Source organism: Pongo abelii, chromosome 8 (genome assembly GCF_028885655.2).
Source record: "Pongo abelii isolate AG06213 chromosome 8, NHGRI_mPonAbe1-v2.0_pri, whole genome shotgun sequence".
NCBI classification, from domain to species: Eukaryota; Metazoa; Chordata; class Mammalia; order Primates; family Hominidae; genus Pongo; species Pongo abelii.
In genome coordinates, this window is record NC_071993.2 from 6,060,605 (window position 1) to 6,076,483 (window position 15,879).

Here is a 15,879-nt window from a genome sequence, read left to right on the forward strand (position 1 = left end):
TAATTTGTTTTTTGTTTGTTTGTTTGTTTGTTTTGTAGAAATGGGATCTCTCTATATTGCCCAGGCTGGTCTTGAACTCCTGGGGTCAAGCGATCCTCCTGCCTGGCCTCAAAAACTGCTAGGATTACAGGTGTGAGCCATCATGCCTGGCCTGAAAAATTCAACTGTGGCTAAATTTAAAAAGCAAGATTTTTCGTTAGGCACTTTAAATAACTGTATGATTTTCTTTTGACTATTTTTCTTATGAATGAATCACATTATTAGGTTTTCTTGTACATCGAAGAGGTAAGTAAGAAATGGTTTGGGTGTGGCGGAGCTCCGGGTAGGCAGTGCTGGAGGGCACTGTGGGTCCTGGTGCCCATGAGGATGTGACCAGAAACATCTCCCCCAGACTCCCCACTATTCGAGTGAGTCTAGGCCCTGAGGGATCACTGGCTAAGACACTGGTACAGGTCAGCGACGGGGTTTACCAAGGCAGCTGTAAAACATGGAAACCAACGGGCTGCCTACGGCTGCCGGAGCATTGGCTCTTTGGTTCCAGGTCAGGAGGTTCTTGGTAAGTCCCTGCTGAGCAGTTGGTGCAAAGGCTGGGTCCCAGACAAGAGAACTGAGTGAAGCCATCTTCCTGCTGCCTTGGGGTGGATTGACGGGGAGACCAAATGCGATGGCAGGAAGATTTGCAGCCTGGGGTAGGGAGGCCCCTGGTGGCCTCTAAGCCGGGATCAGCAGGCTGTGGCCCACAGGCCCCATCCAGCCTCCACCTGTTTTTGAGAATAATGTTTTACAGAGGCACTGCCTCTCTCATTCATTGATGTCTTGTCAATGGCAGCTTTCACGCTGCAATGGTAGAGCTGCATAGTTGGAACAGAAACCTGGTTGCCCGCAGAGTCTCAAATAGTTACAATCTGGCCCTTTACAGAAGAAGTTTGCCAAATATATATATATATATATTTTTTTTTTTGTAGAGACTGGGTTTCACCATGTTATCCAGGTTGGTTTCAAACTCCTGGGCTCAAGTGATCTGCCCGCCTCCACCTCCCAAAGTGCTAGGATTACAGGTGTGAGCCACTGCGCCTGACCTCCTCTCATATGTTAAAAGCCCTTGAAAATCAACAAAAAGACTGCCAAATCCCATGGGAAAACAAGAAAAAGATACAACAGGCAGCTCACAGAAAAGGAAATATAAATGGCTCTTAAATGTATTTTAAAATGCTCAATCTTATTCATAATGAAAGAAGTGTTAAAAAGAAAGCTACGGGAGACGGCGCTTCTAGCTGCCAAATCAGAAAAGAGCTGAAAGTTGAATAATAAACCTTGTATGTCAACAAGAACTTTCAGATTGCTTGTACCATCCTAGTGAGGGCATATTTACAGTCTCGAAGATTACAGACGTAAGGGCTTTCTGACCCCACAATTCTGTTTCTAGCGATTTATCTTACAGATATATCTGCATACCTGGGAGACATTGTTATAATGTATTCCTTAACCTAGCAATTCCACCCCTAAGAATTTATTTTACAGATATGCTGGTATATTTGCAAACTGAGTATGTACAAAGTTATGGATTATAACAGCCAGTATCTGTAACTAATCTTGTATGTCGTCAGTAGGAGACTAATTAAGTAAATCTGTCTTGTTTTTTTTGAGATGTAGTCTCACTCTTGTCACCCAGGCTGGAGTGCAATGGCACAATCTCGGCTCACTGCAACCTCCGCCTCCCAGGTTCAAGCAATTCTTCTGCTTCAGCCTCTGGAGTAGTTGGGATTATAGGCATGTGCCACCAGGCCCAGCAAATTTCTGTAGTTTTAGTAGAGATGAGGTTTCACCATATTGGCTACACTGGTCTTGAACTCCTGACCTCCTGACTCCTTGGCCTCCCAAAGTGCTGGGATTACAGGCATGGACCACTGCGCCTGGCCCAACAAGACGGTTTTTAGCACTCATTTAAAATTTCTCTTAAAGTCCTGAGTAACAGCTTGTTCATACCCTTTCGGGTCGTGGGATTGATTCTATCAATGAGGCCTTCTGTATAGGTTCCTCTTGCTACACTCTTCGGAATTTTTCTTTTCTTTTTTTTTTTTGTTTTTTTTTGTTGTTGTTTGTTTTTTTGAGACAGAGTCTCGCTCTCTCGCCCAGGCTGGAATGCAGTGGTGTGATCTCAGCTCACTGCAGCTGCAGCTTCTGCCTCCCGAGCTCAAACGATTCTTCTGCCTCAGCTTCCTGAGTAGCTTGGACCACAGGCGCCCGCCATCATGCCCAGCTAATTTTTGTGTTTTTAGTAGAGACGGGGTTTCACTGTGTTGGCCAGGCTGGTCTTGAACTCCTAACCTCAAATGATCTGCCCGCCTCGGCCTCCCAAAGTGCTGGGATTACAGGTGTGAGCCACCATGCTGGGCTCTGAATTTCTATTCTAATAGTTTTTAACTGGATCAAATTCTCCCACCTCCATCTCAAAAATCCACTCCCTTGTGTGTGCACATGTGTGTGTTTAGCTTGGCAGTACCATAGGTTTCACTCCCTGCTACCAAAATCCTATACCTGCACCTGTGCTGCTTTGTTTTATGTTAAAATATCTGGGAAAATACTTAGGTAGGCAGTGGGGGCAGGGCAGGGCAGAGAGGAATAACCATAAAAATCAGCTCAAATCAACTCCAGAAACATCTGATAGCAGGCCAGAATGGATAGTCCCATAAAAACACAAGACTCTGCTCTGTGACAAAATGTTCCTTCCCTCTGTGAAAGCCTGAATCCACCTGGACATCTGTTCCTCTCTGGGTGCTATTATATCATCGGTGGCTGAACAATCTCCCACCAGCCACAGGGCAGTGACTCCAGAAAATAAGGGAGACATGAGGTCCCCAGGCGAAAAGTCAAGAGAAAGACTGGATTTTAGTTGGGGGAGTGACCAACTGGTCTTTCCTCACCCCCAGCCTTCTCTTTAGCATGGCTGTCTTGGGCCTGGAGAGACCTTGCTAGCTCATAGAGTCAGCTCCTGGTCTCCCGAGGACTGACAACCCTGCCATGAGTTACTCTGAAATCTCGGAAGGGCGGGGTAGTCTAAGAACCCCTCCCTTATCCCAAATGCCACACACAGTTACTTGCAAGATTGGGCCATTTCTTCCTTTCCTTTCCTTTCCTTTCTTTCCTTTTTCTTTCGAGACAGAGTTTCACTCTGTCACCAGGCTGGAGTGCAGTGGCACGATCTTGGCTCACTGCAACCTCCACTTCCTGGGTTCAAGCGATTCTCCTGCCTCAGCCTCCTGAGTAGTTGTGACTACAGGCGCACACCACCACACCCAGCTAATTTTTGTATTTTTAGTAAAGACAAGATTTCATCATTTTGGCCAGGATGGCCTTGATCTCTTGACCTTGTGATCCGCCCACTTTGGCCTCCCAAAGTGTTGGAATTACAGGTGTGAGCCACCGTGCCCGGCCAAGATCAGACCATTTCTTTGCAACTGCAAAGACACCTTATTCCCCGTGAAGCATCATTTTCCCAAAGGCTGCTCTTGCTTTCAGTTCTGGTTGGTCATTCATACATTTTGGAATGCTTTCCGTTCCCGGGATATAGTGCATTGGAGAGAGAATGGAAGAACCCATGGACACAGCTCAGCTCTGTTGGAAGTGACAGGTGTTGTTTAGTTACAGTTGTTGGTACATGCCCCTGGAAAAGTGCAAGGGTGGCCGGGAGTAAATTCGATAAAGAATAGGCTGGGTGCAGTAGCTCACGCCTGTAATCTGAGGACTTTGGGAGGCTGAGGCAGATGGATCACCTGAGGTCAGTAGTTCAAGACCAGCCTGGCCAACATGGTGAAAGCCCATCTCTACTAAAATACAAAAAATTAGCTGGGTGTGGTGGTGAGGACCTGTAATCCCAGCTACTCAGGAGGCTGAAGCAGGAGAATCACAGGAACCTGAGAGGTGGAGGTTGCAGTGAGCCAAGATTGTGCCACTGCACTTGAGCCTGGCTGGCAGAGCAAGACTCTGTCTCAAAAAAGCAAACAAACAAACGAACAAAAACCCCCCCAAAACCCAACAAACCAACCAAACAAAAAACAGTAACAACAAATGTCAAAGTGTTAAGAACCTTAGCACGCAGAGAACTCTCATAAAAATCAACACAAGACAAATACCCTAATGGCCTAACTGGGCAAAGGACACAGTGGGTGAGTCACAAGACAGGCATCACCTAAGTCCACACAAAAACATCCCAAACCTCACAAACACATCCCTGTTAGAATTCCACGACCTCTGCTCTTGCTTCTGAAGGATCCTGTACCAGGCAGGGCTGGGGACACGGTGGGAGGGGAGAAATCTCAAATTCAAGATTGTTCTTCCCATTCAACTCCCATCCCAAAGACTTCTCCTCTGTCACAGGGGCAGTGCTCTGCTCACTTCCTGTCTCAGGCATCTGTTGGCCAATGGCCGCCACTACCACCCAGTCCAATGAGGACACGTCTTCTGCTAGGCTGATGGCGTGAGAGATGGAGTCGATCTCACCAGTTGTTGAGGTGGATTTGGATGCTGCTGTTGGTATGGTTACCTGCAGAGCCCCACTGGCTTTGAGGCCTCTGGTGCTGTCTGGTGTTGGAGTGTCAGAGGCTTTTTCTCCATGCTCTGCTCCACACTGATCTTCTGTCCTTCTCTACCTGCCTAAACCACTGAGTGTTATTTCTCCACACTTGCCCACCCCATCCTGCCCTCCATGATAGATGGCTGTGCTACCTGCTTGCTGCCTGCTTGTCCGATGCTGGTGGCGCTGGGGGCAGTTTTCCGTTGTCCTGAGTCTCACGCAGGCCTCGTGTGTCTGGACCTCACGGTTGAAGCTTTCAGATATTCTGCTCCTTCCCTCCAGGACAGCCAGCCTGTCTCTTGCATCTGTAACAGGTTTTGTACAGGAAGAGTTCCCTGCCCCTTTCCAGCATCCGTGGACCTCCAGGCGTGTTTGTGTAGGACCCTGAGCAAGGACCAAGTGTATTGTGTGTGTTTATGGCTGACTCACCAATCGATTCCATCGATCTATTTGTCTGTTTGTTTTGACACCAATACCGTGCTGCCTTGATTATTGTTGCTTCGTCATAGGTCTTAAAGTCAGGTAGTATAAGTCCTCCTACTGTGTTAATCATTTTCAAAGTTGAGTTTGCTTTTCTAGATCCTTTACTGTTTTTTTGTTTTTAAATTAAATTAAATTAAAATTTTTAAATTAAATTTTTTAAATTAAATTTTTAAATGAAATGAAATGAAATGAAATGAAATTTTTCCGAGATAGGGTCTCACTCTGTCTCCCAGTGGGGAGTGCAGTGGCATGATCATAGCTCACTGCAGCCTCAGCTGCCTAAGCTCAAGTGATCTTTCCACCTCAACCTCCTGAGTACCTGAGACCACAGATGTGCACCACCATGCCCAGCTAGTTATTATTTTTTTAATTTGTAGAGATGAGGCCTTGCTATGTTGCTCAGCCTGGTCTCAAATTCCTGGGTTCAAGGGATCCTCCCAAAGTGCTGGGATTACAGGCATGAGCCACCCCGCCTGGCCTACTGAATTTAACAGTGTATCAATGTCTACCAACAAAAGCCTGCTAAAATTTTGATTGGAATTCATTAAATTTATAGATCAGTTTGGGGAAGAATTGATATCTTAATAATATTGAGTCTTCTTAAAAACCCATCAACATGGTATCTCTCTTGATTTATTTAAGAATTCTGCAATTTCTCCAGAAATGTTTTATAATTTTCAGTGTGCCAGCCTTGTACATCTTTTGTCAGACATATCCCTAAGTATTTCATATTTTTTATGTCACGGCAAATGGTATGATATTTATTTCGATTTCTTATTGTTTGTTGCTAGTATTTTGCATATTGATTTTTTGGTGTATTGACTCTATTCTGCAGCCTTGTAAACTCACTTATTCTAATAGCAGCTTTGTAGATTCCATATGATTTCCTATGGAGATGATCACATCATAGATTCTCTGAGTATGTTTTATGATTCCATTTTATCTCCTTTGTTGGTTATTAACTATAACTCGTTGTACTAGTTTAGTGGTTGTTTTAGGGTGTCCACTATATATCTTTACCTTATCACAGTTTTCCTTCTGGTGATGTTATACTGCCACATACATATCCTATAAAGATCTGAAACGGCAGACTTCCAATCTCTCCCCCAAGCCCTTGTGCTATTGTTCTATGTTTTGCTTTGACATACGTTATACCCCATGACACATTGTTATTATTTTGCTTTAAACAGTTGATTATTGTTTATCAGCTCAGGATTTTAAAAGGCATTTGCACTATATTATCTATCATTTCTGGGTGTTTTTGTGTCAGGAGGGTTTTTTGGTATCTACTCTGTCATTTTGCTAAGAAAGGAAGTCTATCAGTGGTTCTTCCATTGTGAACGGTCCTCAAACCAAGATAAATCTGTGAATAGTTAATGTTTGAATGTACAAGGATATCAATGTACTGCAGCCAATCCAACTAGGCAAATGGTAGCCAGTTAGTTTGTAAAGTTGGAGTGTCTCATAACTATATTGGAGATATTACTAACACTGTTTCATTTTATTATTTTATTTTTTAAATGATTTTATTTTATTTCATTATTATTTTATTTTATTTTATTTTGAGACAGGGTCTAGCTCTGTCACCCAGGCTAGAATGCAATGGTATGATTATGCCCCGCTGCAGCCTCAAACTCCTGGCCTCAAGCAATCCTCAGCCTCCTGAGTAGCTGGGACTAGAGGCGCATGCCACCATACCTGGCTAATTTTTTTTTTTCCTAGAGATGGGGTCTCACCATGTTGCTCAGGCTGGTCTCAAACTCCTGAACTCAAGCCATCCTCCAGATATAATACATTTAATTGAAGCAACAACTTCATTTCCACATGCCTTAATCACATCTTTAGATACTTGAATTATACTTTCTATATATTCTCTCATAACATTGTTCCCCAGTTATTCAATGTAAACAAGTCTCACTTTGTTTACAATATTATAAGCTCCTTGCAGATGGTATGTATATTTCACAGTTCTCTGGTACTCTCACTTTCCTAAGGCTGGTATACGATAGATATTTTCTGAATACATATAATGGAATTATGAAGTAATGGAAATTGGAGTAAACTTATGGCTCTAGGACTTTCAAAACTCTGAAGTAGCCAAAAAACATATACAACAAGTCCTAACGATCATTTAAATGAAGTCACCAAAATAGTGTATGAGGCCACACCTCTTTCTGTTTCCCAGAACCTGTGAATCACACTTCCTTATCTATCAGGTTGGTTTACAGAGTCTAATAAGAGCTGGCAGCCTCGGCCTGGTTCCATATTCAGAGTTTAGAAGTTGTTGGGTTAGTGTGGCCCCCCGTCCTGTAAACAGTCAGAATGGACTCCAACATTCCCCTCACTTACAGCACCTTTCAAATGCCCGCACGAGCTAAGGGCGGTAAGATTCAGAGACGTGTCAGACATGGTTCCTGCCCTCAGGATGCTCACTGTGGAGCTGGTGTACGGAAAAGGCAAAGGCCTCTGGCCTCACAGTCACCCATCAGCTTCCTTCCTTATTTTCCCTGCTGAAATGTCAGCCAAGTCAACACACTTCCTTTTGGAGCTCACTACAAGTACAGACTGTCTCCAGCTCACTGCCTGAAACTTGGCAATTCTTTTCTTTCTCTCTCAGACTCATTAACTGAGCTTCCTGACCTAACTCTTGTGTGCCAGGTGAATTTCTCCATAACTCAACTCCTTAAATAATGATTTTTGGAGTCTTGCAAGAGTTGAGGGCTATAGGTTGAAGAGCAAATGAAAGGAAAATAATGAAATACATTCTATAATTTTAGGACTTGAGAAGACATCTGGCCTCTTCTGTCTCCTGCATTGACACCGCCTGTGTTCAGGATTTCATCACCACCCACCAGAACGATTTCAAAAACCTCAATGCAGCTCCTATTCTCTGGACTCTCCTGACTACAGTTCATTCTTCACACTCTGAACAAGAGCAAACTTTCCACCACGCAGCTCCAGTAATGCTCCCCTGCACAGAAACCCTCAGGGGCTCCCCACTGCACAGAAGGGAATCAAGCCTTTCCAAGAAGAAGCATTCAAATCACATCAACTATGTCGAGTGAGCAACACTGATATGACTCCCAGGATATATACTGAGGAGTTATATATATATTTACTCATTTAGATACATATTATTTTTACTATTATTTTTATTGTTATTTTTGAGACAGAGTCTTGCTTTGTTGCCCAGGCTGGAATGCAGTGGACAAGCGTTTGTGAGTTAGACAAGCTTTTGTAAAGTCATGAAAACATTGCCAGACAAGATCAGCTATAATTAAAGATGAATTAGAAAAAACTCCAAAATTCTAGATCTTAATTGTGCTATTTCTTTTGTAATTTTATTTATTTACTTTTCTTATTACAAAACAATTCAAATTATGGTAGAAAAATAAGAAAAGGCAGACAACTGCATACACGCCCACATATGACTGACACATGACATCTTCCCCATTCAATGACAACTACTTCTTGATCTTCTAGTAAAAAATGAATCATATGATGTCTACTACTTGAAAATAACTCCATTTTATTTACGCAGTCCTCCGCTGTTTAACATTTATGCTGATTTTGACAAATCTCATGTTTTATACACTTATGTTTTCACCACTTTTCTGCTATCAGTAGAGGCACAGAAGCAGTAACAAATAGATAAAATGGATAGGAAATAAAAAATAAAAGGTTTGGGAAAAGACCCCTAAAGTTCTGAAAAATGGCTTAAAAATACTTAAAGACACATAAAAAGTTGTGAAAACACCCCCAAGTGCACTTACACCTTATATAAAAAAAGCAAACTGAAATTGCTGGCTAGGGATATTTGTCTTCAAAGAAAGCATTGTCTTCTCAGCTGCTTTTGACCGTCGCCCACAATCTTTCAGACTGAAATGCTCTCTAAGAAGTCAGTGACCTTCTACCCAACATAATGGACTCCCCTGCAAATCAGGCCTTTTAAATAAGAACAGACTGGCAACAACTTATTGTGCCTAGTAGCACAAGAAGGAGACTTCACACTTTAGTGATATTGATTTGTCCAACCCATGAACACGGTATATCTCTTCATTGATTTAGTTCTTTAATTTCTCTAAGCAATGGTTTGTGGTTTTCCATATACAAGCTGGAGACAGTGTTGTTTACTCTCTCAGTGATGAGAAATGTTTGCTGTTCTCTACAATTTCATACCAGAATCTTACTACCATGTAGCAAATTTAACAGTTTGGGTCCATTTCCCTTCCAAACCAAGCTCATTTAAAAACATCAGGCATCTTCTGCTCTGTCATCCCTCTGCCCATCTTCAACATCAACATCCACTGTCTTGATTACTGTTATTTCATAATAAGTCTCACAATCAGGAAGTCTTGTGCCTCCAACTCAGTTCTGTTTTGACTATACTAGGTCTTTTGCATTTACATGTGAATTTTGGAATAATTTTGTTAATTTCTACAAGCAAGCCTGCTGGAATTTTGATGCGGAGAGACTTCACACCTCAGTGATATTGATTTGTCCAACCCATGAACGTGGTATATCTCTCCATTGATTTGTTCTTTAATTTCTCCAAGCAATGGTTTGTAGTTTTCCTTATATGAAAGATGTCTTTCACATCTTTTGTTAAATTTATCTGTAAGTATCTAACACTTTTTAATATTATTTCAAATGACTTTTTAAAATTTTTAAATTTCTAATCGTTCATTGTGCATGTATAGAAATAGAACTGATTTTTGTGTAGTGGTGTTTTGTATACTGCAACCAACTTACACACATATGGCTGACTGATGTTCAAAAGGTATAAGAGCAAGTCAGTGAAGATAATCTTTTCAATAAAGGGTGCTGGAATAATTGGATATGCATATATAGAAACAAACAAAACCCCAAAACAACCTTTAATTCATGCCTCACATTATAAACAAAATTAATTCAAAATGGATCACAGCCATAAATGTAAACCCTAAAGCTATAAAACTTCTAGAGGAACACGTAGAAGTAAACCTTTGTAACCTTAGGCTAGGCAAATATTTCTTAGATATGACACCAAAAGCCCAAAACACAACATAACAAATTAATAAATTAGACTTCATAAAAAAACTGCTTTTCAAAAGACACTGCTAAGAGAAAGGATAAGCCACAGAATCTGAGAAAATATTTGCAAATCATATACCTGATTAGGGCCTTGTATCCAGAATATATAAAGAACTCTCAAAATTCAGTAATGATACAATTCAATTTTTTATTCTTAAGACAGAGTCAGAAAAAAAAAAAAAGACAGTCTCGCTCTGTCTCCCAGGCTGGAGTGCAGTGGTACGATCTCAGCTCACTGCAACCTCTGCCTCCAGAGTTCAAGCAATTCTCCTGCCTCAGCCTCCTGAGTAGCTGACATTACAGGCATGGGCTACCACAGCTGGCTAATTTTTGTATTTTTAGTAGAGAAGGGGTTTTACCATGTTGACCTGGCTAGTCTCGAACTCATGGCCTCAAGTGATCTGCCTGCGTTGGCCTCCCAAAGTGCTGGGATTACAGGTGTGAGCCACCACACCCAGCTGATACAACTCAATTTTTAAGAGAGCAAAAAAGATATAAACAGACACTACCAGAGAAGATATATACTGGCAAATAAGCACATAACATCACTAGCTGTAGAAAAATGCAAATTAAAACTACAAGGGGAGACCCCCTACATACCTAGTAGAATGGGTAAAATTAAAAAGATTCATCATACCAAGGGCTGACAAGGGTGTGAAGGAACTGGAACTTCCCTACACTGCTGTGGGAATGTAAAATAGTACAACAACTTTGGGAAATGGTTTAGCAGTTTCTTTAAAAATTAAACTTCCGAGGCCAGGTGCGATGGCTCACACCTGTAATCCCAGCACTTTGGGAGGCCAAAGCAGGCAGATCACCTGAGGTCAGGAGTTCGAGACCAGCCTGGCCAACATGGTGAAACCCCATCTCTACTAAAAATACAAAAATTAGCTGGGTGTGGTGGTGCAAGCCTGTAGTCCCAGCTACTTAGGAGGCTGACGCAGGAGAATCGCTTGAACCCAGGAGGCAGAGGTTTCAGTGACCAGAGATGGAGCCACTGCACTTCAGTCTGGGCAACAGAGTGAGATTCTGTCTCAAAATAAGTAAATTAAAAATAAATACATAAAAATTAAAAATTAAACACCTGAGAGGTCAAGGCTGCAGTGAGCTATGATTATGCTATTGCACTCCAGCTTGGGAAACAATGGTGTGACACTGTTTCAAAAAAAAAAAAAAATTAAACATACACCTGCCATATAACACAGCCACTCTACTCCCAACCATTCTCTACCCATGAGAAATGAAAGCATGTGTCCATACAGAAACCTGTATGTCAGTGTTCATAGCAGCTTTCTATGTAATAGTCCCAAACTGGAAACAACCCAAATGTCCCTTAACAAGTGAATGGCTAAACAAATGTTGGGCTAGCCGTAGGTAGAATACTACTCAGTGGTAGAAACCAATGAACTACTTATACAAATTACAACATGGATAAATTCTCAGGATAATTACTGTCTGTGAAAAAAGCCAAACAAGAAAGAGTTCCTACTGTGTAATTCTATTTATAAAAAATTTTAGAAAGTGCATCAAATTGATAGTGACCAAAAAAACAGATAAGCGGTTGCCTGGGAGATGCGCGAGGTGGGAGATGAGGATTGTACAGGGCATGAGGAAGTCTTTGGGAGTGATAGTTGTGTTCACTCTTGGTGGTGGCAATGGTTTCATGAGTATGTATGCATTTACCTCCAAACTTATCAAAGTGTGCAACTTCAATATATGCAATTTATTGTCTGTCAATTATACCTCAATAAGGCTGTTAAAGGGGAAAAAAACATCGGCTGGGCGCGATGGCTCACGCCTGTAATCCCAGCACTTTGGAAGGCTGAGGCAGGCGGATCACAAGGTCAGGAGTTTAAGATCAGCCTGACCAACATGGTGAAATCCCGTCTCTATTAAAAACACAAAAGTTACCCGGCGTGGTGGCAAGCGCCTGTAATCCCAGCTACTCAGGAGGCTGAGGCAGGAGTATCGCTTGAACCCAGGAGGCGGAGGTTGCAGTGAGCTGAGATCATGCTACTGCACTCCAGCCGGGGTGACAGTGAGACTCCGTCTCAAAAAAGAAAACAAAAAAGAAAGAAAAAGAAAAAAGAAAACATCGAGAGCTTTGGGAAGGGAAGGTAGCAACACCTTTCTAAGGTCAAAGGGCAAGGCTGTGCAGCTGATGAGATTAGAGATCTCACAGTGGTGCTCCCCTCTCCACTCAGTCTTCACGGAAGACACCTCCTCTCTGCTGGGCTCTGACTAAGGCTGCATTTCACTTTCATATTGTGTAATCCCGCTGCCCCTGTTGCCAGCTATGGGGTCCTGTGACACTGCTAGCCAGCTGGGAGGAAGCAACCGGTCACCAACTAACTCTGCTTCTCAGATGTGGGGGAAAATCCAAGCATCAGAGTCTCATGAAAACGAAACTTCATGAAGCCTCGCAGAGCTGGGGTGGGGGTGGCGGCGGGTGGGGGGCGGTTCAGGCCACACCAGGCAGCAGGAACTGTGCGTGGAACGGCTTTGGCCAAGGCCTGGGCAGACTGGCCCGACTGCATGTAAATTATTCGGGGTCTCGCTTAAAAACACACACAGATCGTGGGGTTACCAATTTCTATAGAGAGTCCATGGATGGCCTTCAGTGGTGCTTTGACCCCAAAATCATATGCACATTTTGTAAGTATGTGCATTCATGCATTTTTCTGGGGGCGGGGGGTTCATAGCTTTCATCAGACCCTCCGAGAGCTCCCTGACTATAAAAAGATAAAGAAGCGCTGACAAGGATAGAGCTAGACCCAGCTACTGTTTCTCCTCCTTCCTCTGGCTCCCGGGACAAAACCCCTAGGAATCGCTCATTCCATCCTCCCTGCCGAGATCAGAGCTCCGAGACCCGCTTTCTTCTCGAATACACCAAGCGATCACAGATTTCTTCCCCCTTTTCCTGCGAGTGTAGACTCCAGGCTGGCCCCCACTCCCCACCCCTATCCGGTCCCGACCGCCTCTGCTGGTTTCCTGATCGCTTAAGAATTGGAAGTTGTTTCCAGGTCCCCAGGTGTGCAACTTGCCCGACGCGTTTCCCCCCGGGACACAGCTCCTCCCCACCCTCCCAGCTCCCACTGACATAATTTACTTTTGCCTGGGAGTCGGGAGGGGTAGTTTCTCCCGGACCCCTCCGAGGACCGCGTGCTACGCAACACCCACCCTGCTGTCCAGGCGCCTGGGAGAAGCGCACTCGCCCGTGTCTCCGAACTGCTGGACGCCGCCGGCTCCGCGCTCCCTTGGCCAAAACGGGCTTCTCAGAGCTGCTCCTGACCTCGGCCTCGGAGACCCCAGCCCGGCCGCCCGCTCCCTTACGTGGGTCACCCGGGCGCAGCGGCGGCGCTCTCCCTGCGACCCCGGCTCCCGGCACGTGTCCCTCCTGCCCGGCGCCGCGCCCTCTCCCAGGCCTGGGCCTGCGCGCACCGCGCTCCCGAGGGCACCGACTCCCCGCACGGCCCGGGGAGATGGGGCGCCCGGTTCCCTCCAGCTCCACGCCCCGGCCCCCTTCCAAGTCCCGCCCCGGGGCCCCTGCTCCCAGCTCCCTACCACGCGTCGCCGGCGGCCGGAGCAGCAGCAGCAGCAGCAGCGCCGGGAGACCGAGGGTCCGGCAGCCGTGCGCCCGCTGCGGGGCCATGGCCGCAGCTCCACAGGGCACCGTTGGACGCCCCGGGCTAGCGCTGCCCAGGCCGGGGCCGGGGGGAGGTGGCGAGCGCGGCTCTGGGACCTGCCGCCCCGCCAGTCGCATTCGCTTTCGCTTTTGCTTTGGCCCCCGAGGGCTCGGAGAGGTGCAGAGCGGTGACAGATCCGTGACTCAGCGTCCCCACCCCTGCTGGGGAAGGAGCCCCGTCGGCCGCCGCGGCCCCGCACAGCCACCCCTGTCCCCGGGACGCATGGGCCGTGCCCGGTGGGGACCCAGGACCTTACCCACGCAAGCCCGGGAGCCTCCCGGTCCTCCGCGCTCGTTGTGCTCTGAGACCTCCAGTGTGCACTCGGTCCGGTGTCCCCACTGCGAAGACAGTGGGCAAAGCCATCGGAGAGCAGACTCTCTCCAGCCCTCTCTGCGGCTCGGATCCACTTGACCTCGCTCGGCGCTGGTCGCCTCCAGCTGCTCCGCCTTCGACTTTCCTGGTCTCCCTCTGGGGCCCTGCGCTCGGTTGTGAGCGGCCGGCCTGGGTGAGTGCCCGCGGAGGTGTCGCCGCGGTGCGGAGGCGCGGGCACCTGCCTGGTGCGCTCAGGCCCGGGCGGAGCGCAGTCCCCGCCACCTGCTGGCTCCCGCGGCGCCCGGCGCCTGCTGGGGCCCCAGCTCCGCCACTTCGCCGAATTCCTGCTGCAGCTTTGCTCCCCCAGAAAATGCCTCATCTTAGAAGGAGAGGGGGCGGAGGGGGGAGAAGGGGGAGAGGAGCCACAGTGCTTCACCTCTAAGCCTCGCTTCCTTAGGTTCTTCCAGGCTGCCATCCCCCTCTTTGGCTGGTGGGTTTTTTTCTTTCTTGGGGTCTCAAGTGAAGCCTGAGAACCGGGTCTGTAAGCTCCCAAGTGCAGATTCTCAGGTCTAGGGGTGACATTGGACAGGACGAGACATCTCCAAGCCTCGGTCATTGCCTCTTAAAATCTCACAACGTGTTTATGAGGCTTTTGTGACATACTTGCAAATTCTCTTTGAAAACGAAATAATCTGTACAATAATCCCCCAAGACACAGGTTTACCTATATAACAAACCTGCACTTATGGCCCTGAACTTAAAAGTTAAATAAAAGAATTTAGGGCCGAGCGCGGTGGCCACTCCTGAAATCCAAGCACTTTCAGAGGCCAAGGCAGGTGGATCGCCTGAAGTCAGGAATTCGAGACTAGCCTGGCCGACATGGTGAAACCCCGTCTCTACTAAAAATACAAAAATTAGCTGGGCGTGGTGGCGGGCGCCTGTAATCCCAGCTACTCGGGAGGCTGAGGCAGGAGAATCACTTGAACCCAGGAGGCTGAGGTTGCAGTGAGCTGAGATCGCACCACTGCACTCCAGCCTGGGCAACAGAGTGAGACTCGGTCTCAAAAAAATAAATAAAATAAAATAAAACAAACAAACAAAAGAATTTAGTGGCATATAAACGTAGGTTGTTATACATCCCCCCCACCCCACACACACAGTGGGAAAAGAGTAGATGAAAGCTTTTCCTACAGTCATGTGGAGCCTAACGACCTTTCTGTTAATGCTAGCTGGTATGTGCCTCGGTGGTCCCGTAAGATTATAATTCTGTGTTTTTACTGTAACTTTTCTATGTTTAGAGACACAGATCCTCACCATTGTATTACAGTTGCCTGAGTATTCAGCAAGGCTTCCTGCTACACAGCTTTGCAGTCTAGGAGCAACAGGCTAGGCCATGTGGCCTCAGTGTGTAGCAGGCTACGCCATGCAAAATGTGTAAGTCCTCTGTGATGTTGGCAAAACGAGGAAATCATCTGACAAGCTTCTCAGAAAGTCTCTCTATTAGTAAGTGAGGCATGAACTGTACTTACTCCTCTTTCCCTAAAAAGTTTAAAATTGGCATAAATGTAAAACATGCTGAACAAAGGAATGCAGAGGATTGGAAATCCCACTTGGACCCAACCTGTAAATATAATCAATGTCAACATTTTGTGTGTTTCAGACTTATGAAAGCTTCTTTTGTTAGGGACATTTTCAAATATCAAAAGTAGAGGCCAGACACGATGGCTCACGCTTGTAACCCCAGCACTTTGG

At 45.7% G+C, this 15,879-nt stretch overlaps 1 protein-coding gene across 7 annotated transcripts in view; it reads right to left on the reverse strand.

Annotated features, from left to right (window-relative positions):
- The window catches only part of IL15RA (interleukin 15 receptor subunit alpha), a 36,480-nt gene extending 21,737 nt beyond the window's left edge, over nt 1–14,743 (reverse strand). For 3 of the 7 annotated variants that reach the window (XM_002820494.5, XM_002820495.5, XM_009245104.4), the window contains exon 1: nt 13,694–13,905. In XM_002820494.5, coding sequence (XP_002820540.2) covers nt 13,694–13,892 — 199 coding nt within the window. In that variant the 5' untranslated portion in view covers nt 13,893–13,905. Of the gene's footprint in view, nt 1–4,725; nt 4,879–13,309; nt 13,590–13,693; nt 13,906–14,071; nt 14,154–14,563 lie in introns of those variants that run through there. The other 4 variants (XM_024253331.3, XM_024253334.3, XM_054521883.2 and 1 more) reach the window with 4 other exon arrangements.
- Between the last annotated feature and the right edge of the window lie 1,136 nt (nt 14,744–15,879).